General features: G+C 43.4%; 3 protein-coding genes across 6 annotated transcripts in view; 1 reads left to right on the forward strand and 2 right to left on the reverse strand.

The window, feature by feature from the left end:
* The window catches only part of SCRN1 (secernin 1), a 171,319-nt gene extending 162,127 nt beyond the window's left edge, over window positions 1–9,192 (forward strand). Inside the window, exon 9 of the mRNA XM_075125767.1 lies at window positions 1,235–9,192. The gene's annotated coding sequence lies outside the window, so the exon portion shown is untranslated. The remainder of the gene's footprint in view (window positions 1–1,234) is intronic.
* A 5,583-nt stretch (window positions 9,193–14,775) lies between these two features.
* PRR15 (proline rich 15) lies at window positions 14,776–18,086 on the reverse strand. The gene is made up of 2 exons (XM_048838490.2): window positions 17,658–18,086; window positions 14,776–15,711 (listed from the first exon to the last, which is right to left on the reverse strand). The coding sequence occupies exon 2, from the start codon at window positions 15,584–15,586 to the stop codon at window positions 15,236–15,238; it is 351 nt and encodes a 116-aa protein (XP_048694447.1). The 5' UTR covers window positions 15,587–15,711; window positions 17,658–18,086; the 3' UTR covers window positions 14,776–15,235.
* Window positions 18,087–23,974: 5,888 nt separating this feature from the next.
* Window positions 23,975–26,459, reverse strand: part of CHN2 (chimerin 2) — a 196,861-nt gene continuing 194,376 nt past the window's right edge. For all 4 annotated transcript variants that reach the window (XM_075125764.1, XM_048838478.2, XM_048838477.2 and 1 more), the window contains one exon: window positions 23,975–25,752. In XM_075125764.1, the coding sequence (XP_074981865.1) occupies window positions 25,581–25,752 (172 nt within the window). In that variant the 3' untranslated portion in view covers window positions 23,975–25,580. The remainder of the gene's footprint in view (window positions 25,753–26,459) is intronic.

Genomic DNA, 26,459 nt, shown 5'->3' on the forward strand with positions numbered 1-26,459 from the left:
TGTTTATAAGATATGGCTGCTGGGGAATCCTAACTTTTGAATTTAATGACCTTTTGTGCATTTAAAATCTCAATCATCACATTAGCATGGTGTTTTCTCTTTGAACGCTTTGTTCTGATTTTTTTTAAAAGAAGAAGAATGAAGAGAAGAAAAAGAAAATACTGATAAATATCCCAGTGCCTGTCGTTGAATGTACAGCCTTCAGTCACACATTCAAATGTGTGCTCATTTAAATGTATGACCTGACAACTGCACATTCACATAAAGCAGGTTGCTGGACCATGCAATCTTGTGGTCTAATGATATCATATATTCCAAGAAACATGAAGTGGCATAAGGGACCTGCACTGATGACAGCTCATTTTCTAGAAGTACCAGGAAATCTAGATTCTCTGAGAAGAGAATGAATAGAATAAAAGAAAATAGCGTCAATTTCAGGGTGAAATTTTCAAAAGTGTTCAACTCTGATTCTGTGAAAATCAGGGGGAGTTTTACCATTGACTTCAAAATGAATGCTTGTTTCAGTGATTAGACATGGAGAATAGGATTTTCAAAAGTGCTCAGCATTGGCCTAACTCTGCTTACCTAGAACTTATTGGCAAAACTCCACCCCACAGATTTTCAAAAACCAGAGAACAACTGTGCAGGAAGACCGATTTGCTCCAACAGCTTTTCTCAACTGGGAAATAAAACATCCTGTCACCTATCAGCTGAGAATCAGAATCAACTTTATTGTAGTCCAAATATTCCTTAGAATCCTAATACAGGAGTTGACTTCAGTGGGAACTAGTTCAGGCTCATAATGCATACACAATAAAGCACATAGTGAGTCTCAGCTCAGCACACCATTTTGTTGCCAATTTGCTATAGCCTCAGCAAATCAGATTGCCTGTCCGTCAAAGAGTGTAAAGGCCACATTTAAATATGTATGTCCAAAGCTGTGTTTTATAACAGATGTACTTTTGAAGACATTCCGTTATGTCTTGTACCTCACTAGTGTGCTTATACCTACCACACTTGTAAATACTTCACAGCACATTATGTCTTATTCCTCAGATGCCGTTGTTCCTACTCAATGAACCCTTTAGCAATGGTACAATTAATAGCTAACACTCTACAGCGTTCAGAACGTTCAAAGCAAGTGCATGAAGAATGTACTGAGGAATTAGCTTTCTTCATGTTTTGGGTTGGGGTGGAGGGAATTCTCTCTCAAGATTTCTCATCTCCATTGCAGGTGGCTTCTCTGAAGACTTCAGATTCTGTCATTTTGCTGATCAGGAGGCTGCATAATGTATCTCACTACTGTCTTGTGGGAACAGCTTCTTCTACTGGAAATAGATCTGAAGACATATATCCTTGGATGTATTGAGGATTATCCTTGATTACATACACCAAAACTTGATATCAAGCAAAAAAAAAATGGCTGTCAGTAAGTGAAACATATGCTATTCAAACATCTGAATTGCCTTTAAAAATCCTGGGGAGAAAGTCATACCATTGAAAGAATCAAAACTAGGGGACCTATAACCTAAACATTAGGAATCTACAGTAGAACTGAACAGAGGGTAATAGTAAACACACACTATGAAATAAGTTACCAGGGAAGGTGAATGAAACAGAGGGTATAAATGAGTATAAATGCCCACTTAGATTTGGGGAAAGTGGGGTCCAAAACCAGACCAGCATATTGGGCAGGATGGAAGGCCAGTTACTGTTTTTAAAAGGTCTCATGCTCTTAATATTTTGACATGGTAAAAATCATTCATTTTAATGACTCAAGCTCCAAGTTAAATAACGTTCACATTAAATCCCTGTATGTGAAACCTAACAAAATCAATGAGCCTGGGCATGCCCCTTATTAAGCTATTTTACCATGCTTTTGATTTTCAGAAGAGCTAAAATATTCTCTTCCTCACCCCAATATATTATTATAGTGACCATTGTATGAGAGATGGTTGTAGAATGCCCATGAAACCTGTAGATTCTTGTTGGGCCCAACAAGCCAAGAGGGAGCCCCAAATGTGCCAAAATTATTAGTCATACCCTGCTCTTGATAGTAGATGCACTGACTCAGTACAACTGCAATTGTCAAGTTAATGTACCTGAGATGCTAAGGGTGTCCCCTCAAGGTACCAAGATGGTGGGATCACCCTATGTATTCCTGGACTTTGAAGAACAGAGAGAATTCCATTCCTGAATTTTCAGAGAGGAAAAACTTAATGAAGTGTGAGGGGGAAAAACTTTGGGCAAGTTACATCCTTGGCAGAGTATCAATAAGAAAAGTCTGTTTCGTAGTCCAACAAATAAAATTGTAATCAGCGTATTTTTAAACTGGTTTGTCAGGATGATGAGGAGAGTGCCAAGGTAAGGGGCTGACTGAGCTTCCATTTCAAAGTTCATAGATGTTAAGAGCCCATAAGTTGCAAAAGTGGGTGTTATGATACCTGACCTCCTGCATGACCCAGCTTCACCCAATAATCCCAGGAGTGGAGGAAATTGTTCTTCACTCTTAATTTAACTGTTCCTGGTGATTTTTTTCTCCTTTCCAGACATTCATAAATTCCAAGGCCTGAAGGGACCATTGTGATCATCTAGTCTGATCTCCTGTATAACACAGGCCACAGAACTTTCCCTAAATAATTCTTAAGGCATCTCTTTTAGAAAAACATCAAATCTTGATTAAAAATTGCTAATAATAGAGAATCCACCATGAGCCTTGGTAAATTGTTCCAATAGTTAATTGCCCTCACTGTTAAAACTTGGCACTTTATTTCCTGTTTGAATTTGTCTATCTTTAACTTCCAGGCATTGGATCATCTTATACCTTTGTTTGCTAGATCAAAGAGCCCATATCAAACATTTGATCCCCATGTAGGTTCTTACAGACTGTAATCAAGTCACCTTTTAGCCTTCTCTTTGATAAGCTAAATAGATTAAGGTCCTTAAGTCTATCCATACAAAGCATTATTTTTAAACTTTTAATCATTCTCATGGCTCTTCTGTGAACCCTCTCCAATTTATCAACATTCTTCTTGACCTGGACACAGCATTCCAGCAGTGGTCTCACCAGTGTCAAACAGAGGTAAAATAACCTCTCTACCCCTACTCAAGATTCCTGTTTATGTATCCAAGGATCGCATTAGCCCTGTTGGCCCAGTGTTGTACTAGGAGCTAATATTCAGCTGACTATCCACCACAACCCCCAGATCTTTTTCAGAGTCACTGATTCCCAGGATAGAATCCCCCATCCCATAAATATAGCCTACATTCTTTGGCCTTCTTTTAACAACCTCTGTGAAAGGATCCATTTTCAGTGATTTCCTTTGTGACTGTGTCCTTCGTTGAAGAAAACTGTTTACTAGAGACTTAGGGTACATCTACAGGGGGATAAAAGCCCCTTGGCACAGCCGCAGCTGGCCTGGGTCAGCTGAGTCGGGGTCATGGGTTTTTTCATCCCTGTGTCTACATACCCTCACAGACCCCACTCCAAGTGAGCCATCTTAGGCTTTAGGTCTAGCAGGAAGGTTTTACCAGTTACACAGATATACTTAAACAGGTATAACCTTCCTCCTCCTGTGTGGACACTCTTATTAGTGGTTATTGGTTTAAAAATCATACCCCAAAGACTTTCCCATGTAGACAAGGCCCAAGCTTGGGGAGCCACTAGAAACAGCACTGGAACCAGCTAGTCCCTTAAGGTGAACAGACTTGAGAATCTTCAATAGGACATGAGTTCCTTCCAATTAAGGGTGCGGACCTAAGAGCTTGTCAGACCAGCCTATCCCAGGGGTGGGGAGATCACTTTTATTGCTTTATAATTGTGGTGAATATTTATATTATTTGAACATTGTACAATCTTATATATCTGTCAGCACTGTGTGACATGCCAGCCAGCCTGCACTGTGTGACATGCCATCTCAGACCTACTTTATCAAACACCAGGCAAGCAAAGATAATTTTTAAAATGTATTTTGTGACCCAGTGCATGTGCCTGCATTTCTGCCATGAGACCACAGCCACTGTCAGAAACCTAATAGGCACTCTTGTGACAACTTATATTTATACAGCATCTTTTATCCAGAGGGATCCCAAAACACTTTGCAGATTGTCTGCATAGGAATCGGTACGCAATTCACAGAAACACAGCCACCTCTGATGTGAAATGTAGCAGAAATATAACAGCATGCAGCAGCACTACATGACAGAGTAAAGAGGATGTGGCAAGATTCATCTGAAGTTAGGGAGGGCACCAAGAAATTATCAGACAAATTTGGAATTTAACCAGGACCGGTTTCAGAGTAACAGCCGTGTTAGTCTGTATTCGCAAAAAGAGAAGGAGTACTTGTGGCACCTTAGAGACTAACCAATTTATTTGAGCATGAGCTTTCGTGAGCTACAGCTCACTTCATCGGATGCATACTGTGGAAACTGCAGCAGACCAGGACCGTCCTTTTTGTGAAAAGCATTCCCTGCTCTGCCAATGACTTCCTGGGGCCAAGTCAAGGAGCCTGACTGTGTCTCAGCACCTCATGGGTAAAACTGGAATAATAGTATTTCCTCCCCTCAGAGGATAAACACACTAAAGATCATGAAGTACTCAAATACTATGGTAATAGGAGCAATGTAAGTACCTTACATAGGCAAGCTACTGGAACTTTAATAATACTGACACTTTATCAGGAAGAAGAGCTCTGTATGGCTTGAACGCTCCTCTCTCGCACCAACAGATGTTGGTCCAATAACAAATATTACTTCACTCACCCTGTCTCTCACATTATCAGGACCTCAGTTTTACATCTCATCTTTCAGATAACATCTTTCTGTCCTCAACTCCATGCTTCAGTACTAACGGAGAATGGAGGAGTGCCACCTACTGAATGACTCGGTCCTCTTCCGACAGTTATTCCATGGCAGTCTTTCACTTATGTACTGACAGGGTTCGAACCTTTTCAGTCTGTGGGATGGGTGAGACTGCACAACTACCTGGTGAAGCAATGCAGCCACATCATCAGGTGTAGTTATTTTTTAGAGCATCTAGGCAAAGTCACAGGAAAGATCAAAAACACATTGTGAAAAAAACACCTGCCTGCAGTGACCAATAAGAGAGCAAACCCGACACTGAGCCTGATGGAAATGACCCAGAAAGGACTATTAGCCACCAATATCAGGAGGGGGAAAAAAAGATGCCCCACTTGTCTGGCTCAAGCAAAATATTTGGGTAAACAGACTGGTCTTGCACCATCCCTGCAGGCCATCATGTTGGCCTCTGAAAAACCACAAAGGAGAATGAGTTCCAGAGATGATAACCCTCCACCAAGAATGACCTCTCTTCTTCCAGCCCCAGTCCCTATCTAGGATGCAGAATGAGGTTTCCAATTCAGAATTCCAGCAGAATGACTCCAGGATTTACCTTCTTTAAAGCAAAAGACACTGGCTCACTACAGCTGCAATTGCCACTTGCCAGCTCATTGTATACCCTGAAATCCCAAGGGTATGTTTCCCCTCAAAGTACCAAGATGCAAGTGACTTGCCTACTAGTAGGAGCAAGAAAGTGTGGTCCACTAAATTGCCATAAAAGAAACAGATTTTCATCTGAGCTCTATAATGTGCAAACATTAAAGGTGAAGCTTTCAGAAGTGCTCAGCACAGGCCCAACTCTAGTCTCACTGAAGTCAAGGGGGAGTTTCAGAGCCCAATCCCACACTCAGAGATGCTTACTGCATGGGTAAGGGGAATCCCGTCTGTATTTGCCCTCAGCCTCTTCATATATTTAATAAGCTAATGCAATTGTTTGATCAAGCAGAACTGGCAGTTCTCCAAGTGCCTTGTGAGTTGAGCCCTGAGTGAACCTCACCATAACACATCAAAATGAGGCTACTGAATCATGGGTTAAAATAGATTGAAACAGGTTGGGGAGCTTGCACTGCACCGGCTGACCACAGCACTGCCCCCACAAACCAAGGAGAAGAGGAGCCCTGCCTCTGATTTTAGCAGAAAAGATAGAGCTGTGCTCTCCAGGCTCCCCATGACTTTTAAACTTTCCATTGAACAGCTTTTTGTCAGATTAAAATCTTTATGCTTAATTTGCTGTTAGAGCAGGTACGTCTTCCTCTCTCAGAACTCCTGTAACAGCCTGGGACGAGGTATGGCAGGTTCAGAACACTGGGCTTTCTATTCAGAGCCTGCTTGCGTTGTATTTCACCTTGAACTCTCAAGGGATTCTCCATTCAAACCTTCAAACCTAAAAGCATTTATTGAGACATCAAAGGCCAGATTTTCAAAGGTTACATGCGTGCCATATCACATGTGGATTTGCACATGTCAGCTCACGCATGCAAATACCCAATGTGTACTGACAAGTGAAGTATTTGCATACAGATTTGACCAGCTAGGTGCTATGTGGGCATACAAATACCACATTGGCAAGGACTCCAGATAATTTAGCCCTATATTTGCACTACTCTCTCTCTGTGTGCGTGTGTGTCTATGTGAGAGAGTAAAATTCTTACAATCCTTGGTACCATATACTGCAGCCACTATACAATCAGAAAATGGCAGAAAGAACCAATGAAGCCTGTGCAAGTGTCCCCTCACGTCCCCTCAGAAACATAACGTAGGCCTAAAAATGATTTACGAATAGAATCATGCTGCTGTTTTTACTCTACACTGGCTGCTTTTGAAAGGTGTCAAATGACTGCTGCTTGACACTGGGATTTGCTGGAAGCAAACATTTTTAAAGCATTTGAAGAGCTTTTACTTAAATGGCTTTCGATTGTGTTGACTGAGGGTGTGTCTTTTCCTGGCTGGCCAGGGGAATAGGTAAAGACCATGGCAGTAACCAATATCAAAACAGTGGAAAAACACACATTTCAGGGCTTATAACTGACTTGGGATTTTGGTCTCTCTCAATAGAGACAAAAGGAAAAAGAAGATTTCTCTTGGGTTTATGAAGAAAGCTGCTTACAAGTACAACCTGATCTGGAGAAAGAGAACAAAGGAACAGTGGCTTTGCAGAAATGTTATACTACAGCCTGATTGAAAAAGTTTCACTGAAAGATTCTTTAAGGAAGAATTCTGAACAAGAGCTGGAAAAGATCAAGTAGCAGCTGGAAGGCAAGAATAGCTGTTGAGGGGGAGGAACTCTCCCTTGAGCATGGATGCTTTAAAACACAGAAAAAGAAATTCATACATTAGCATGCAGTCGTCTGGTATGTGCCGTTATGGTAAACTATCATGTGCTATTTATTAACCCAATGGTGACTGCTCTGTGCTGTAGCATTTATTAACATACTTGTCATGAGGATAATTTTGATAGGAAAAGTGTCATACCCAGCACTAAAGTGACATAGGCTTAGTTATATTGGTATAACCCCCTTTGTGGACACACTTATTCCGGACAGAATAAGAGGACCTTCTTTCAATTTAAGCTTAACCCTCTACCCAAGAGACATAAACTAACCCCCACCCCCTGAAAAAGGCCCTCTTGGTTTACATTTAAAAGTCAGGTCAAGGTATCTGTGTCAGTCAGGGGTGGGGAAAAACCAGACCCCTCACTTACACAGCTATGCCAACCTAACCCCCAGTGGAGATGTAGCTTTGGCAATGGAGGAGTGCTTCCATCAACATAGGTAACTTTGAGGAGGTGGTGTTCCTGCACCAATGGAAAAATCCCTTCCATCAGTGCAGGCTCTGTCTGCCCGGTAGGTTATGCTAGCATCATAGCAATACCAACATAGCTTTGCCAGCATAGTCTGTGTAGTATGTAGAGACAGCCTTATACTGGAATAAGAGCATCTGCAAGGAGGGTTATATTGGTATAATTAAATCAGTTTAAATTCTCAGCCTAGGTTATACCAAACCTTTTTTTTTTTTTTTTTTTTTTTTTAAATAAGAGACCTAAGGACCATGAGTCCCATTGCAAGTCAATGAGACTTGTTCTCCTAAGTCTCTCAGGCACATTTTAAAATCACACCCATACTTTATAATATGTGGTCTATCAGGAACTGTTTGCTAGAGATATGCAGCATCTGCACTTTATTATGTGGATAAGTGATAGGCAAACTTCAAGAGGTTTGGATAATCACTTCAGGTAGAGACCAAACATTTTAGAATGCTCATCTGACTCTGAATCCACATTTTATTAGAAGTTGGTTTTTTGAGGCAACCTTCCATCTAGTCTAGATTCCATTCTCAGACAATAGCAAATACAAGATGCGCGTCGTCAGTGGAGATGCAGCTACTTATATAAGATATGAATTTGGCCCTACAGACTTACCTGTAAAATAGAGATAATACTTATCTACTTTTGGGAGTGTTATAAGGATTAATGTTCAGACCACTGTGCTATGGAGAAGTAACAAATTATGCAAGTTGCTAAGTATTATTAAAGTTGGGTGTGTGGGTGTGAGGTGGGTTGTATAAGCATCCTTAAAGTTTATTGAAGCTTAAAATTTTACAGTTGATGGACACGGCCAATTTCTCCCTTGGTACAACAAAAAGCAACTGGAAAGCTTATTCAAATGGATGAATAGTGCATTAAATCAACTGTCAAAATCGCCTGTACAGTAAACCATAATCACAGCAAAATAATATTGACTTGTACATAATGCGTAAGGGAAAAGTGATTGTCTGTAATTGCAAAGATAGTGTTTCTAGGTTTCAGCTTTCAAATCAACATAAGAAGTTGTGGAGAGGTGGGCAGTAGTGTTTGAAACTATAATGCCGTACATTGCTTTCTTGACATAGTAGTTTCCCATTTCAGACAATGGGATGGTATTAAAACCTGCTATAGCTAACGCATGAACAAGATGAATTTCAGTATATTGAATATAGTTATTCAAACTGGAATCAAGCAGGACACAGGAGATACCACTGTAATCTTGCAGGAAGTGCTAAGACTCTCTTTGATGCACAAGAGAAGGACTACTTGTGGTTTTATGCCTCTTGCTAAAGACAGCATCACCTCATGCACCATGCTCAATCTTGACATCACACCAAAGAAACAAACCAAAAACCATGTTAGTCTGTCCCCTTCTTTTAGACAGTGGTTGCACCCACAATAGTCAGTTTCCAGAAACTTCTCTTGGTCCTTTTTAAAACGATTTGAAATGAACTGCTCTGAGTTTTGCCCTTGAAAATTTATCCTGTACCTGTAACTATTGCATTTAAATAAAATTCTACTTTACTAAACAATTTCAGGACTGAGTATGGAGTCTGCCGGTAGCATTTAAAGGGTTTTTTTTTCAAAAGCACGCAACATTGTTCTAACTCTGCTCCCACTTATGTTAGAGCAGTTGGGGCCAACACTGAGCTTTTTTAGAAGCTCCAGTCATGGAGAACACCTCTGGAGTTATGCAATTACAAGGGGCTGCAAACCTGGGAAAATATTCATATGTCTCAGGTAGGTGTATTTACAGCACCTAATTTAAGTCTCAATTCAGCTTCCCTTTATGTAAATCACTGGCAAAATTTTCTATAAGGAAAACAGTTTCCATAAGGAAGGGTAAAATTGAGCTCTCTTTTTTTTTTCTTGGCCATTGTGTACCAGATCCTGCAAACACTTATGCATGTAAATAACTCTGTGCTCTTGACCAGCCCCATTGAAATCAATGGTATGGTTCACCTGTGTAAACATTTACAAGTTTGGGGACAAAAGGTGGACCTGCAAAATTGAGTTCTAGGCCTGGAATGGAAAAACAGTGGTGTAAAGAAAAGGCCATGTGTCTGCAACGGTAGAATGGACAGTATGCCTATTTCCTGATTGGAACAAATGTGTAGGTTTGTATTTCTTTAACTGTTATTGGCCCAAAGGACTGAGTTTTTAACTCAGTGTTGAATGCTCAGAGCATAAGGGCAAAGGGTGAGCTAGAGGCTGCAGTTGTTACTTAAGCAATAGTGAGCTGTTCCTAGGAATAAGGGAAAGGATCAAAACTGAAAAAGAGGTGTTCTTGCAGATACAAAACAGAAGGAGACATGGCAAAGAAAGCCATGCACACAAGAGCAAAATACTTCTGGCATGGATAAACTGTATGTATCAAGTGTCAACTATTATGAACTGCCATCCCAAACTATGCAAAGTCTTACATTTCTCTTTACTCATGTGAGGATTCCTATTAACTTCAGGAGGGATTGCTCATCTGAGTAAAGATACTCAGATAGGATCAGGGCCTAAGGCTGTTATAAGTTTGTATTCCAATGCACACATACTGCTTTGTTGAGATAAAGTATTTAAATGTGAGTGTTAAATTCAATTCTTTGGATGGAGCTACTGATCATTTTAATTTATTTGAAGTCTACATCCAAAGATCTATTCCTATTTTTAAGATGCTTGGGAAATGTCAGAACCCTGCAAAACTCCACCCTGGCTTACCATAGGTTAGTGGTAGGGCAGGGGGGAAGGACCCTTAGGTGAATATCAGAGGGAATAAAGGAGGATATTATGGGGTGAGGGAGGGGGATTGTGCCTCCTAATGTAGAAATTCTGCACCAAAGATTCTTTCTTAAGAAAGAAGAACAAAAGAAGAAAAACACTGGGAGCTGGCTTCCCAGCTTTGCTGCCAAACACTCTGGAGGACTATAGGGCATGACATCACAAGAGGCTGAAAGCTGAGCTGCTGCTCTCAAAGGATAGCCAGGGCATATTGATCCTTCTGTTCAATTCCGGGTTGGGAATATAGCTGCTCAGATTTCAACCACTTGTGATATTATCCCACTAATTCTCCACACAAAAAAACAAGACCTCATATTTCTAATGTAAAACAAGTCGAATTTGAACTATACAAATATAATTTAGAAGCAATAAAGTGCACAAGTAGTCCCATCTATCCCTTTGCAGTTCACCTTACATTAGATCCTCAGGTACAAACATCTCAGCAGCATTAGATGTTGATTCTTTTAAATTCTTGCAGACCTTGGGGCTTCAGAAGAGCCAGATATGTCTTTTTCAGGTGAAGTCACCCTCCACATGTGGAGAAGGGAGCCTCCAACTGCCCTACCCAATCTTCTTTGCAACAAGAGTGAGCAGCAACCTGAGGAGCATATAGTAGCAAGGAATGAGTCACCAGCTAGTTAAACCCTGTCTTCCCCTTCTGTCTTTAGTTCAGCCAGTGCAGGACTGATCAGGCTTTAAGGTAACATTTTGCAAGGTTCTTAGTAAAGCTTCTTTTCGTTTTTTGAATGTTGATTTTTCATCCTAAAAAGTTCATTTCTTTAATCAGTTCAAATTCTTAATGATACTTAGATTAGGAGTAATTACAACGCTACCATGCAGAGTTAAATTGAACCTCATCTTCTTGTCTCTTTGCAATTACTTTTTTTTTTAAAGTTGTCCTACTTCCTGGATTTCTTTTCTTAAACATACATTTTATAAAAAGTTGGGGCAGGAAGAAGGGGAATATATAAGTATCTTGAATACAATTTCCCCCCACAGGCATTTATTGCATAGAAATACATTGTCTCTGACCAAGTGTTCTCCAACACTGCCCACTCACCCACTCTAAACTGGAAAGAAAGCCTCCTTTGGAGTGACAAGAATTCCATACAATTATTGCATAATTAATATGATGACATATTTTCTAGCATTGTGTAAAATCTCGATGCACTTAGGCTAATTAAACCAGTGGGTTCATTCGTTATGGGGGTTAGTAATAGGATATGGAACCCTTTGGCTCTAGAAATGTGGCCCAAATGTATTACCACCTAGAAGCTGATGGCCTCTGTGCAATGAAATGATGGTCACAGCTCATTTTCTAATGGATAAATCCAGTTTGTCAAAAGCCACCATCAACACCGACAGCACTTTTCTTTTTGATAGTTTCAGTGGAGAAGCAAAGGGCTTGACTGAGCCGGAAAACAGAATTATTCTTCCCCACCCCCCGCTCCAGGGCAGTCTAAAGATAGGAAGATTCTTGCTATCCATGCTGTTTGGGGGTAAAATGACTTCACAGTCTGACCCTGTTCTGAGCGCTTACTCATTTATAACATGGGACTTTAAAAATATGATGATATGATGTTTGACAATTGGTCAGATATTGACCAGTACTGGTATTAAACACTAATAGCAACATTTTGAACATCCTAGCTGAATTCTAACAACAACAACAACAAAGAATCCAAACATAATATTTTGTGGCTGTCTAGGGAGTTTCAACTGTTGATCTCAAAATGTTGTACAAACTGTAGGATTATTCTCATTTTAGACAAGATAGATGAGGCACAGAGGCCCTAAGTGACTTGTCAGAAATTACATAGTCAGCCAGCTGTAGAGTCAGAAGTGGAAGCCCCACTGATCAGCACTACATCCCGTTAAATTTCTTGCTGTCCTGAAAGGATTTGCCAGGCCTTAAATACAAATGATCAACAATGGCTCTCCCTCCTTTCTCCAACTTCTCCTAGGCAGTGCAGGAATTAGCTGTACTCTGATGCTATTTTCATAGATTCTAAGGCCAGAAGGGACTATCATAATCATCTACTCTGACCTTCTGCACTTTGCAGGTCACAGAATCTCACCTACCCACTCCTGTAATAGAGGAGTGACAGTGGAACTGGGAAGACTGGCTTTCCTGGCCTCTTTTTAGCAGGACACAGCGTGACATTCTCTCAATATCCAGCTGCACCTTAACAAGGACAAGGAGCCCATTTGATAAGCTCAGGTAAGGTGAACAGAGCCAGCACTAGGCATAAGCAGACTAAGCAATTGCTTGGGGCCCCGAGAGCAGTTCAAGGGGGCCCCCATTCACTTTTTATTATGTGTTGGAGATGGGAGGGGAAATATTCCTGGTTAGGGCCCTCAATAGGCCAGCACTGGCACTGCAAAACCTCTACTTCTAAACAGCAGCGGGCCACGTGTCAAAATTCACTGAGTAACCCAGAGATTTCTATGATCTTGTAGTAAAAGGACTCCTCTTTGTAAGTCAGTGGAGGGGGGTTGTTTTTTAACTAGAGCCCATATATGTGAAGGGTGGGCTGTGGCAGGGATGGGGGAGAGAAGGAGGGGCTGCTATATCTAGAAACAGTAAATGGGACGGGAAGGGAAACTCCCATTGAAGCCTTTTTTCCACAAATGCTGCACTATTACAGTGCATGTTAATATTACTTTAACAGCATAAAGTAATATTAGAGTGCACTGTTATAAAGTCATTGATCTGACCAAGTTGTGTGATGGTAGAAGAGTTACTCAGGCAAGAGATTTCTAAAAGTCTATAAATTAAATATCCCCAGAAGTGGACAGAGCACGTTAAATTTGTCACAATAGAACTGGGAAGTCTGGCTTTCCTGGCCTTTTTTCAGCAGGACATAGCTTTACACTCTGCAGACATAACCCCATCTGAAGGTTAACAGACCACCTACTTACAACATTCACTATTTACTCTTCTGAAGAGGCGTATGCTATTGTCCCACTTCAGGAACAGTAAATTACTCTAGACTAAGGGTACTCAGAAATCATAGTACATGGAATTTCAGGAGGACTGACTAAAGCCTATTAAATATCACAACCATACATTAATTCTTAGAAGTTTCTAATATGTTGGGAAAGAATTTTCAGTCTCTGCCACATTGATTTGTCTTTAGTCTCACTTATGGAAAGTGATTTTGACTATGCATAGTTTAGTTTGGTTTTAGGTTTTCAAAACCAGTTTTATTTACCTTAGATACTATAGAGTGGAAAAATGTCTTACCTATTTAGTTTTCCTCTTTACATCTCAGCATCTCAGTAGATGTGTTTTGGCTCATGGTTTGCTTTGTAACAGGGCCTTTCTGAAAACTCAAGGGAAGTTTGAGATGTCAATTACTCGGAGAATCAGTACTTCCACTTCATGTTTGATTGCAACCAGCAGAAACATTGGGAACCTTGAGCTTGTTTGCATGGGGATAAAGACTAAGACTACCATCATCACTACCAATAACCCCTTACATGTTCATGGGCATTCTTGCTTTCAGTGTTGGCTGCAATCATACTAAACACAACTCTGTTGAGCATCAGCAGCGTTATTCTCTCCCTAAAAGGTATTTACCTGTTATCACTTACTTTCTTTGGTTGAGTTTCATTAGATTGAAACCATCAGTTACTGGAGAACCATGCTACTAATGCACTGTGTACCTTCCTTAGGGAGCTGAATGACAAATCTGAACAGCTCTTCTCTACAAGAAAACTACAGATTCACCTCTTGAGCACTTGCTTATAATTACCTAGAAGTTTGGTGGGATGGAGGAAGAAAGGAGAGACAAATTCTGTTCAAATATGCAAGAGGCAAATCCTAACACTTAAATGGACCAGGGGAACCCAAGCGCCTTTCACTTACAATAACCCACTTATAACTCACTGAATGTAACAGGGATTTGTTTACTCTTTTGCTTGACGTGTCTATTAGAGGCAAACAGGACCATGATTGTTAGAGATCTACAGGTACCCCGGGAAGTCCTTGGCCTTGAACTTAGGTAAGAGTACTTCGGTTTCACTCCCTTTAAAAAGAGGGTTTATCTTAGTGTTTTAGAGCAATGAACAATCCCCTGGGTCAGAAAACTGAGGAAGGATAGCCACCTATTTGGAAAAGCTACTGCAAAGAGGGGAGTCTGCCCTCTAGAGGGACATAGGTTGCCCTGTTGCACTACAACATATTATATTCTAACGTGAATGTAACTGACCATGTTCCTATGCTCCTTCTAGACTCTGGTTTATAAGCGTTGTTAATCTACAGCACACTCGTAATTTATGGCAGTGCATTGTCTTCCTCAGTTTGTAGCGTTTTTGCACCTTCAATTCCGACCAAGAAAATCTGCATTTACACTTCATCTTTATTTCATTATTAAATCCCATCCCCATTTGCTCGAGCTATTTTTGATCAAGAAAGGTATCCCGCTCTACCCCCTAAAATAAGCAGCAGTGCAGCACTTGTCAACTCCAGCCAGCGAGGGCGATAGTCCAGTCCAAAGTGCAGCAGCCAGGAACAGAGACACAGGGCGCTGGGATTATTTTTGTTTCCAAAATTCAGAATCCGAACGAGAGAATAGGCGCGTCCCTGGCCTGGTTACAGCGGGGTCACCGCGCCCCCCGGGGAGAGATGGCTTCCTCCTAGCGACGAGGGGCACCCAAGGCGTTTCCAAAGCAGCAGGTGTCTCCTCCTCTAGCCCCCAAGGAGCCGTGACTCTGTGATTGGGGGAAAAGCGAGATCTGGGGGACTGGCTGCAGGGGCCAGGCTCGGTCAGACGGAGGCTGTACGGCAGCACACAGCCTCAGCTATTGCCTCTCCTCGCTGGCGTGGCTGGGCGCGCTGCCCTCGAACAGCTTGGGGCTCTCGGCCAGCAGAGGGGCTCGCACCTTGTGCTTTTCCTTGAAGCGGCCGGAGTGGGAGATCTTCAGGTTTCTGCGGTTGCCGCCGCCGCCGCCAGGCTTCTCGCCCAATTTGGGCTCGCTGCTGCTGAAGTTGGGCTGCTGGTTCTCCCGACAGTCCGGGCCGGGGGGCGCCGGCGGGAGGGCGGGCTCAGCCGGGGGCGCCGGCGCTCCGGCCACCAGCCCCTCTTTGGCTTTTTTCCTGCTTCTGGTCAGCGCTTTCCACCAGGAGCCCGTGGTCGCGGTGCTGTCAGCCATCTTCTCCCGGCGCCCAGCCACCGCCGCTGGGGCAGGAGGCAGCCGCTCCCTGCTCCGGCTCGGCTCACCTGGGCTGCGAGCACTCGCGAGGCAGGGAACTCCCCGGGGCGCTCGCGGCGCGGCTCCTGTGCGGGAGGAAAGGAGAGGGAGTGACAGCTGCCAGGGCAGGAGAGCAGAGAAACTGACCAGGCTGGGCAGGAGGAGACGGAGAGGGCCCGAGGCCAGGCTGGCAGGCAGCCTGCCAGGCAGCCTGCCCTGCTCCGAGTCACACAGGGTGTTCTCTACCCGGGGGCTGGCTCTGAGCCCGAACCTACCTGCTGACTAGATGCCAGCCGCTGCCACAGGAACAGGGCTGGGCTTGAGATCCCCTTCTGCCCCAGGTGGCTCTATCACCTGAGTGGGTGGGGACACTAACTGCGGGAATCAGACGGGGGTGAGCTGTCTCAGTGAAAGGGGTTGTGGTTTCCAGAGATACTCAGGATCACAGCACTGGAAATAAGGCTAACGCAACGAAAGATCTTATTTCCAGCGTGCCCCTGCAGTTCCTGATGGATCAAGCCACCATCACTTAGGTCATTAGGAGCACACCAGGCTTCCAGACCGGTCCCTATTTTGCAGGGATCTTCGTATGACAGTCAGGACAGACTCGGTAGGCGAGGTACTATTTTGTTATGGACCAATTCGTCCATCTGCCTAGTCTCTTTCATACCGTGGGATCAGCAGGGCTACAACATTGCTGCAAACAACTCCACACTGGGGACGGACAAGTCTCTGCTATTCTGTCATAAACCCTAGAAGTTCTCACAGAGTCTTAGTATCGCAAACCACCACAATTTCCCTGATTTAAAAGATAGGGTTGATACAGATTGACTAACCTAAACACAAAGTAGTGAAGAGCGGAGTAATCTATTTATCTGGAGTCCATAAAAGCCCCTGCTTTGGAGAATTAACCCTACCCCAAGTTTTTGCACGTGTGCAGATCACTAGTAACTGGGGAGGGGACTTTGCTTTAACTTTTCAACCAGAGAGTCAGACACGTAGCAGAAGTCACGAGGGCTTCTTTGTTCTGGGAGAGCGAAGCCAAGGGTCTAGTGATAGTGCCACTATTTTCACAAGTCATAGCTCCTTTCACAATACTTCAGGACTTCCACTAAACCAGAGCGCCAGGCGCAGAACCAGGCCAGATAAACGCTGAACTGAAGTTTAGATGGACTTCTTATTCAGGTTTTATCCGAGCCAAGCTCTCCCCTCCCCTATCTGTGCAATTGATCCTCCGCCAAAGGTTATTCACCTCTCGATGCACATAGGGTTAACTGCACACCCACCAATGCCCCGAGGGTCTGCATCCCACAAGATCCTGCCCTCCTGCTTTACATCGCAAGGCCAAAGCCACCGAGAGAGCGGGCGAGAGAGCCATTACAGACAGCGCCCGTTTAGCCCCAACTCGCAAACCAGAAAGCGCGCACACAGCCAAACTCAGAGCCAGGACCGCAACACGAGGCTTGCCTCTAAAAGTGGCGTGAACAGAGAGGTTAAGAATGGACAGGTTCCTTGCTCGCTAGCCCGGGCTTAGAGCAGCGCAGGCCGGACACCAGCGAGGCATAGGGAAGGCGCAGAACAGGATCCGCTGCTAAGTGGCTGCAGCCCTCGCGCCCCGAGCAGCTGCCCCCGCGCGCAGCGGGAGACCCCGGGGGGTTGCAGGCGCCGTGTGTCGTATTCCTTGGTAAGGGCGCGCGGGGCAGGGCAGCCAGCGGGCCCCGTGTGCCCGGGAACCAGCCAAGTGCCGCTGAGTTCGGCCACCAGCGGCAATTGGCTCCAATGGGGCCAGTCACCTGGGGAGGCAACAAGTCGGAGGGTGCCCGGGCCCCAGCTGGGGGGAGACGCCGGGGAAAGTTTTGCAGAGGGGCCGGGCCGACGCCGGCCGGGAAGGGCGTGGGGATAAGCGCAGGCCCCCGGCCTCGCGAGCGCCCCACTGGCAGCCGCCCGCTGCGGGGCCACAGCAGGGAAGGCGCCCGGCGGGAAGCAGAGGGAGGCACCTGCGCGCCGGGGCAAAGCCGGGCCGAGCTCTCACCTGGCGGGAATCTGCGAGGGCCGGCGGCGAGGCTCCCTCCGCCCTAGGGCCCGCGCCTGCAAGGGGGAGCCGCGGCGAGTGTCCCTGCGGGGCGGAGAGCGCAGGTAGCCGGCTCCCAGGGGAACTCCCGCTGCCAATGCAACAGGCTGCTGCCAGCGCCGGGGGAGAGAGCCCGGGGCAGACCTTCAGGCGCCCGCCCGCCCGCTTTGCAGGTGAGCCTCCCAGCCGCTCCTTAACTGGCCATTCGGGCAACATCCGCCGGAGGAGCCGCCCGGCCCCTCTCCATCCCTCCGGGGCGGCGGAGACAGGCTGCGAGGCGGATGCGTTTCAGTGGACACTTGGTTTGGCCCGCCCGCCTCGCTTTCTCCAGCCTGCCCGGCCGCGTACCTCGCGTGTGGGCAGGAGGCAGGTGGAGGTGAGCCCATTGGCGCTCCCCCCGCGGCGGGGAAGCTCATTGGCTGCTGCGGAGCCCGGCCCGGCGGGGTGGAACAGCGGCAGCAGGGCCGCTCTCCGCGCCCGGGAGCCGGAGGGAGGGAGAGGGGCTGTGGCTCGCGGGCTGCCCCCCAGAGCCGCCGGCACCGCGCAGCCTACAGCTGGCCTCGGGGAGATCAGGGCCCCAGTTCTAAGCAGGGTGCAAACACGCGGGGAGAGAGCGCCCCGGCCCCACAGAGCTCCCGCCACGGCTGTGACAGGCGGCGGGGGGAGGAACGTGGCCGGCCGAAGGCGACACATCAGCCCGAGGCAGGACTGGAGCCGCCAGGCAGTGCAGCTCCGCGGACGCCCTGGTGTCACGGCGACAGGACGCATCCCGCCAGTGGCAGGGACGAATTTTCTCTTTTTAAAGCCCAGCGTTTGGTTTAAAAGTAGAATCCTTCCCTTCTCCCCCTCCCCCCCCCGCCAATGTTTAATGAAAATGCTCTTGATTACAATGTATAGTACAGTGGCTCCATTCAAGTCTCGCTGTGTGTTAGCCATTATATAGGCATATACAAAGGCACTGTCCCTACCCTTAAGAACTCACAATCTTTTAAATTGTGGTTTTACCCCAGTCCTTTAATTGGATCAATGTGAGTGGACCTTTGAAAGCCCTATTGATGGCAGATGTAGATCCGATTGCAGCACTAGGATCAAGACAAACACAGGTGATGGGTTTGAGGAGACCTGTTAAGCACAAACATTATTTTTTGGTTAAATTTCTACTAGGGCCCAATTCCTCCTTCTACTGATTGGCAGATTTCTTGCAGGCATCACAGCAAAAGTGTATCTTAGAAAAAGGATTTGAAAGAGAAGAGGGTAGTTGCCTTATGGATTAGGTCAGGTGCTCTATAGGTATGTAACAAAACACATGGCTATGAACAATGGACAGTTGTTGTCAGCTAAATTACCTGACTTGCTATAGATCCCAGTCAGCTTTTCACATGTAGTGCATATATGCACATGGCATGCTTTTCCAGAAAAATTAATATGTTGTAGTATTGAAGAAAATCTCTAAATCCATTCACTCTCACTCTTTAAAAAATTACTGCAGTTAACACCCCAAAAATAAGAGAAAGCATGCAATCTAGTAATACCAGCAGAGCGGGTGGGAATCAGGATTCTGAGTTGCTGTATAACCTTGGGTAGGAAGTTGACCTGTGCCTCAGTTTACTTAGCAGGGAAAGGGAAATTGTTTGTCTATACCACTGGTTGTAGTGAGGATCAATTAATCAATATTTGTTTTCTGAGTTTTATCAATGTCATTGTCACCAAGTAATGAATTAGACCCATATGGATAGGCCACACTAAAACTCATGGGAAGGAGAACATTTGCTAGAAATCATACCTGGCAGAAGCAGGCTTAGTAAAGAGACATTATCCTACCCAATAGAATGGCAGCAACAGGACGCTTGTGTAGACTGTAATCCATTGGTAAAAAATCAGAAGGATCTCAGCCATATGGCTTAACTTGGCTTTAGCCAGACTGCTGGTGAAAGAGAGAGACTATCTTCCTTGTCATCTTTTGGTTCTCCCCACCTCTAACAATCCTGCCCATGTGACACCTCCAGTGGGACTCATTAGGCCCTGATCCTTCCAACACTTACACGTGCTTAACTTTATTATTGTGATTAGTTCCAATGATTTAAGGAACATGCCTAATTGTTGAAAGGGTCAGGGTTTAGGTAGGGTGGGAAAGTACAGTAAGGTGAACTCAAGCAGCATTTTTTAGGATTCAAAATGGTGATGTTGTCTGGAGGAATATGCCATGTAGCATGTGTCCTTTGATTCTTCCCCACTCAGGCTGTCCACCTCCCTCATTGCCCCATGGAATACAAATCATGTGGATGAGCTTGTGATTGCTGCATGGTGGCATGGAATACTACCTTGCAGCCCAATTCTCTTCTGCATAGTCTCCCCATATGATTTTATGCTTGATTAAGGCTCATTTGCTCCCCGCATTGCCCGTCAGGATAAGGCATGTGGGCATTAATAAGTATGTATTAATGAGGGAGAGAAGCAATGGGCAGACTCCAAGTGTGTATATGTAATCCTTTATAAAATGCTCCCTACAAGAGGGAGTCTCCCCTTAAGTAACCTGAGAGATAACATGGGTGTTGCACTGGATCCTAGCAATCAACTAACCTGTTTTAGTGTTTGTAGGATCATGGCTTTGAGTTCCATCAGACCCATGTCAGGGTCAAGGGCCTTCCAATGAGAATATCCTACTCCCAATCCCCAGGCATTCAGATAGATAACCTGACCATTGTATTATATGAATATAATTGACCAGTAATAATAGTTTCCATACCTTTCTCAGAGAAATTGTGATATGCTACTTTTCTTATTATTTTATGATTATTATGGGCCTGAATTGCTAAATTCAGATAAAGATTCAAATTTCCCCACAATTCAGTTATTCATACAAGGGGTTTTGATTCAGGTCTGTTTCTAAAATTATATAGTGAAAGAGATCTGTCCATTCTTGAGAAAGACACAGGCGGTCTGAAATTTTCTATGAAGTTTTGAGGCACACACCTTTCTCTAATAGGGGGCGGGGAAGGAAATGAACTCTGTGTGCATGTGTATGGTTGCATGCCTGGCTAAAGGAATGCTAAAACTTGTTCTGTATTTGAAAGTCGTCAGTGCAGGTCAAAGTCATAAAATACTGACTGACACAAGATTGTTACAAAGGTTAGTGTTTACATAGAAACAGCTTCTTTGGAAGTGAAAACTTTACATGCTGCTGTTACTCCCCTCTTTCAAAATGCTGACTGAGGCATTTGCTGATTGCATGGTCAGAGAGCATTTTCTCTTTGCAGTTAGTCAGCATGCTTCTGCATACTGTTGTGGAGTTCGTATAAGAGAAATAGGAAAGTAGCTGATGCCTTAATTCTTTTAGTGTATTTTAGCTAGAGTAATGTAACTAGATATGTTACTGGATACAAAAAAGGGTAACTCCTGCCCTTTCTTTGTGGGCACATTGGACCAAACTCAGTCTTCTGTTGTGTCAGCGCTTCGGGGGACTGCCTCAGCTAACGGTCTGCATCCCACATGTTCTATGGAACAAAACTCTAAAGGGGCTCCAGTATGCTTCAGCATGGCACTTAGGTATGGCTGGTGGATCAAGAGCTATGGCCGTTCCCTCCATATGGAGTTGGCGATGCAATAGCTGCTGGGAGCTATTGTAGCTCCTAGGGTACAGTAGTAGCTGTGGGGAGGCTCTGTAGGCTTGGAGTATTCCTTTTTCCCAACAGTCTCCTCTGTGCACACTCCTAGTTACATGGGCTGTGGGCAGTGTTGAGGATTTGGCCCAGAGGAAGCAGAGTGGCTCAGATATTCTGGTGGTGGGGGGCTATAGATGTTATAGCAGATTGGCCATTCTACCTACCATCATCTGATTGGTCTATTGTCTGATGAGTTGCAGTTACTTTCTCCCCAGCCTGGCCCATACAATTGTGGTGTGACCCATTGTAGTAAATGTGGTGTGTCACTGATCCTAGCAAGACAAGGGATTTTAAAGAAAGATTTGTGATCATATTTCTCTTTGTAACCCATGTGTCACAGGGTCATTTATCTTTCCAGCTATGCCTCAGATTTCACTCTGGTCTGTAGTTTTCCTCTGCTGATGGGGTAGATTAGCCACTGAAAACAGGGAGAAACTGAATGTGGAGCCAATGAGCCCTTCTCTGCACTCTGTTACACCTGTTTTGCAGCTTGAACAGAGTTAGGAACATAGGGAAGGGACCTTCTGGGTCCCTGAGTCTAGTACCCTCTAACGCAGGCAACCATATCATATAATTCCGTTAATAAATGTATCGAGTTCCATCTTAAAACTAGCTCAGTTGTTTACACTGGCAGAGAACTGGGCCCTGTATCTTATGTGAATACTATTTATTGCTAAGTAGCTTCATTTTTAGTTCTTCATACAACCACCTCCACAGTTTTCCCTCTCTTGGAACTAGCTGGCTGTGAGCCTCACAAGAGGGGGTTAAAGAGTAGGATTCAGCACTGTTCTACTGGACCCATAGCAGGTACTAACCTTCAAACCACCACCAAGAAACAGAAAGAAGAAAAATGGAATGTTTCTCTGCTAACGTAAGTAGGTCCAAGATGCATTAGTATTATTGTAGGGAGTCACGTGACTGGTGCCCCGTCTGCTAACACACAGGAAAGACACTTGCGGCTGGTGAGTGGTATAGGCTGCAGGCAGAGTAGCAGCACTCATATACAAGAAGAAGCCACAAGGGCATCTGAATGGCAGAAACTCGAGGGTGCATGTGCAGTGAGCTGACAAAGTGCTTTGAACTAAAGGAGAAGGAGGTTGAATAACAGCTCCCTTCAGGGACATGGACATGAGCAAGGTTCATGCCCAGTAGTGCTGTGGTAAAAAAAAAAAAAGTGGATAAACTAATCTAATTTAAAGTCCCTACACCTGCAGTGAGAAGCAGGTGCTCTCCATTTACCTATGTTTACCCTCAGCTACACTACTGTTCTCACCTCCGGGACAACTGCTGATAAAATGGACTCTTGTTAGAGCAGAGGCTTCATCTGCTTCTAGTGTCCCTTGAGGGGACATGGTCCAAAAGTGAAGTGATGCACGCCACAGGGGAATCTTGCAAACTACTCTCACCACTCTTTAGCAGTGCCTGGTGAGGAAAAAGCCATCACAGCATCAGGCTCTGCTGTATTCTGTGAGGGGAGACCAAGAGACTTGGTATAATCCAGTCAGACCCAGCTCACTCTACACATTGGTGCATACTCCTGCTTTCCAGAAGTTTGTTTGCCTGGCCCTGTTCTTTGGCAGGCAGACATTCTGTTTCACAGGAGCAGGCTCTGCTTGCTTTTCGTTTGCTTCAGTTAGAACTCGAACCAGGGACATGGCAGGAGGGGAGCTGGAGTTTCACATTCCATAGGTGATGCTACCTGTCAGCCAGCTGAGGCAGAGACCAACCATAATTCCAGATTAGCATTAAGAGTGTGTAGAAAATAATTGCACTCCTCTCTCCCTCTGGTTCCACCTCCCTCTCTCTTTTAAAGTACCATTCATAGTATCAACTAGAGGTCTTCTCCAGCCAAAGTTGCTTTTAAACGGATATTTCTAAAGGCACTACCTTCTACAGTAGTTGAACATTCAGGGCATAAGGTATATCAAAGGCACCAATTCACGCTTCATAGGGAGAGGTGAAGCAGTCAAAGGTAGGATTGCAGACCTTCGCTCACCTTTCCTCCAACTCAAAAGTATCAGTAAATCAGAAAGAAAAGGAGTACTTGTGGCACCTTAGAGACTAACCAATTTATTTGAGCATAAGCTTTCGTGAGCTACAGCTCACTGCATCCAATGAAGTGAGCTGTAGCTCACGAAAGCTTATGCTCAAATAAATTGGTTAGTCTCTAAGGTGCCACAAGTACTCCTTTTCTTTTTTGTGAATACAGACTAACACGGCTGTTACTCTGAAACCTGTCAGTAAAACAGAACTCTCTCTTAAACAACAAAATCCCAACTGAAAAGAAATGAAGGAAAATTGTCATATTCAAACTCTTGCATGCAAGCAAGTAGAGTAAAAAATTGCTTTGGTGTCATGGAATAGGCATTGTGGTATAGCTGATTGGGATATATTGGTTCTCTGCTTACTTGACCTTCTAAGAATAGAAATTTGGTGGCAGAGCTCAGTAAAGAAGTTGCAGAAGTATTAACATCCCACTACCAATTCAAAACTGTTGACAGTAAAACAAGTTCTGAGTTTTACCAGCAATGAACTTTTCTGCAATGATGGGAGGACTGATAGAAACTGTTTGGTTTGTTTCCCAGGTTGCTATATGGTCAAAACAACAGATGCCAGAACTCTTAACACATTTAATAGGATTTTCCTTCCATTTACACTATCATAAATTACAAAGCATAGTTTACTTCACAAAATAAAACCATTTCCAGATCATTTTTATGACAGTATTTAGTACAGAACCTACAACAAATAAACCTGTACAATTTAGGCAAATCTATAGTAGCATCAGCAAATCAGAACTATTTAGCATCTGCTGTGCAATCTGGGTTAATCTACCTAGGCCTTAAAAATTTCTCTAAAGAACAACAAATTTACAGTATTCCTTCCCCCATTCATTATCATAGTTACACACATTTTTCAATTTGAATAGAAAGCTATGCTCCCTGAAATAGTTCAGAAAACTGTATCACTGAGTTACCAAGCATGTGATCCACACAATGACAAAGAGAGATTATAGCTTTTTGTACTGAAAATTCAGTTTGGTAGTAAAGTATGCTGTCTGTCTATGTTTTTAGAAAAATCTCATGCTGAGAAATCATTTTAACATTAGAAAATATTTCAGTTAGATTATGAACCATGTAGGTCAACATTTGTGAGGGGAGGAAAATAAAAAAAAATTGGTAGTAATTAAATTTACCAACTCCCATACTTCTTACACATTCTTGTTTTTAAAAACAAACCATCAGAAAACACGTTCAAGAGAAACACTCACATTTTCAGCAGATTTACTGTACATTTATAAATACAGAAACATGACAAATTGCTTTTTACAAAAAAAATAATCAAGCAAAACAAAAGTGCTAACTTTTTAACAAAGCCAGAAAATATCCAGTGTCCCAGCATCACTTAACTTACACATGACTGTACTCCAAGAAACGTCTGGCTTGTGAAACTGATACTACCACCAGACTTTTGAAAACTTTCAACACCACATTTTGGATGGGAAAAAGAAAATATCAAATGACTAAAAATGTACTATACAAACTTATAATGCCTAAAATATAAACAAAAACCTAAAGAAAGTGAGAATACACATTTTTTAAAAAAAGAAGTCTCTTTCTTTCAAAACATTTGCAATAAAAGAGGTATGTCAGGATAATACTGCACTAGTGGTAAATGTTTTCATTATATCATAGCAAAAATGCAGGAGAGGATATATGGAAAAAATGCATCACATTGAATTATTGTTTGCTAAAATAAAATGCCATTCTAGCAGCTAATTAAAGTAAAATATCTTGATAATATAGGTTCTGTTTCACGATTGACACATATAATTATGTCTTACAGAGTGGGGAAATGTATAGCAGTATACAAGTAACACTGATTAAGTAGTACCTTTTTGCTTCTCTAGCCATATTAAAATATGTTTTGTGTTCCTTAGTAAAAGTGTTTGCACCATCTCAAAACAAATATACATATGAGGCAAGGCAAAAGATACAAGGTAAAAGGATTTTTTTCTGACTTTTTTTTTTCTAAAAAAGAGGCATATGTCTATAAGACATAGGCTTTATTAAACATTTTGGCATTCATCTGCAATATTGCACAAAATGAAGTGCAGCCCAGGAACTTTCTCTTCCTTTTTTTTTAAACTATAAAGAAATGTTGGTTTTCCTTTAAACTTATAATTTCAAAGCAGGTGGCTATGAAGTTACTTCTTCATTGTTTAGAACAAAACATCTTCATTTTCTATTAAAATTTGCACAATTTGCTTCTGGTACCGCATGTCATTCAGGGTAGCAAGAGTACTGTCCTCTGGAGGTCTCATTAAAGTAGGTCCAAACACTATTCCCAGGTTTTCAGAATTCATAAAATTCTCCTTTTCATTCAAGGTAACCCTAAAGTAGGAAAAAATAAAATTAGTAAGTAGCAATTTCTTTACTAGAAAAATCTAATATATAGTAGCATTATGTTATGGGATTGTTTTGCTTCAAGCATTGTTAGATAATGATATTGTTGCAACATACAATCTTGGTTACACTTTAGTGACTGTAATCTCACTGTAGTTACACAGCAATTACAGTGCAATTTCACTGTGGTTTTGCTTATGGAAAACTTTTAAATGCTACTTACTCATATAAATGGAAGATTTACCACAAAACTGATAACTCCAGTATAAATACAATGTAGTTGACATATGTGGACTCTTAAAATATATGTTAGGAACGACATTGATGTGATTCAGTCACGTGGTTAAACTTCCAGTTAGAAGGAATTAGTAGTAATTATTTTATCAAAAAGAATAATCATAGGATAATTACAATGTAAACAATGGTTATTTACCCTCCAGTAATTGTGGTCCTTTGAGATGATGTAGTCAGTGTGGATCCCATCATCAGTGCACATGTGCCCAGACACATGAGACTGGAATTTCTTTGAATAGCAGTGTCTGTCAGGACCGTACATGAGCCCTGTGCCTCCTCGTACTCGTTCCTCAAGGGCATAAAGGGTGTGGCAGCTGCAATCCTCACCTCAGTTCCCTCACAATTCAAAACCTGTTAGCCTAGGACTTCAAAAGGGGTGATGGAGGTGTTGTGGGATCGAC

The sequence above is a fragment of the Caretta caretta genome, chromosome 2 (assembly GCF_965140235.1).
Source record: "Caretta caretta isolate rCarCar2 chromosome 2, rCarCar1.hap1, whole genome shotgun sequence".
Classification (NCBI taxonomy): Eukaryota; Metazoa; Chordata; order Testudines; family Cheloniidae; genus Caretta; species Caretta caretta.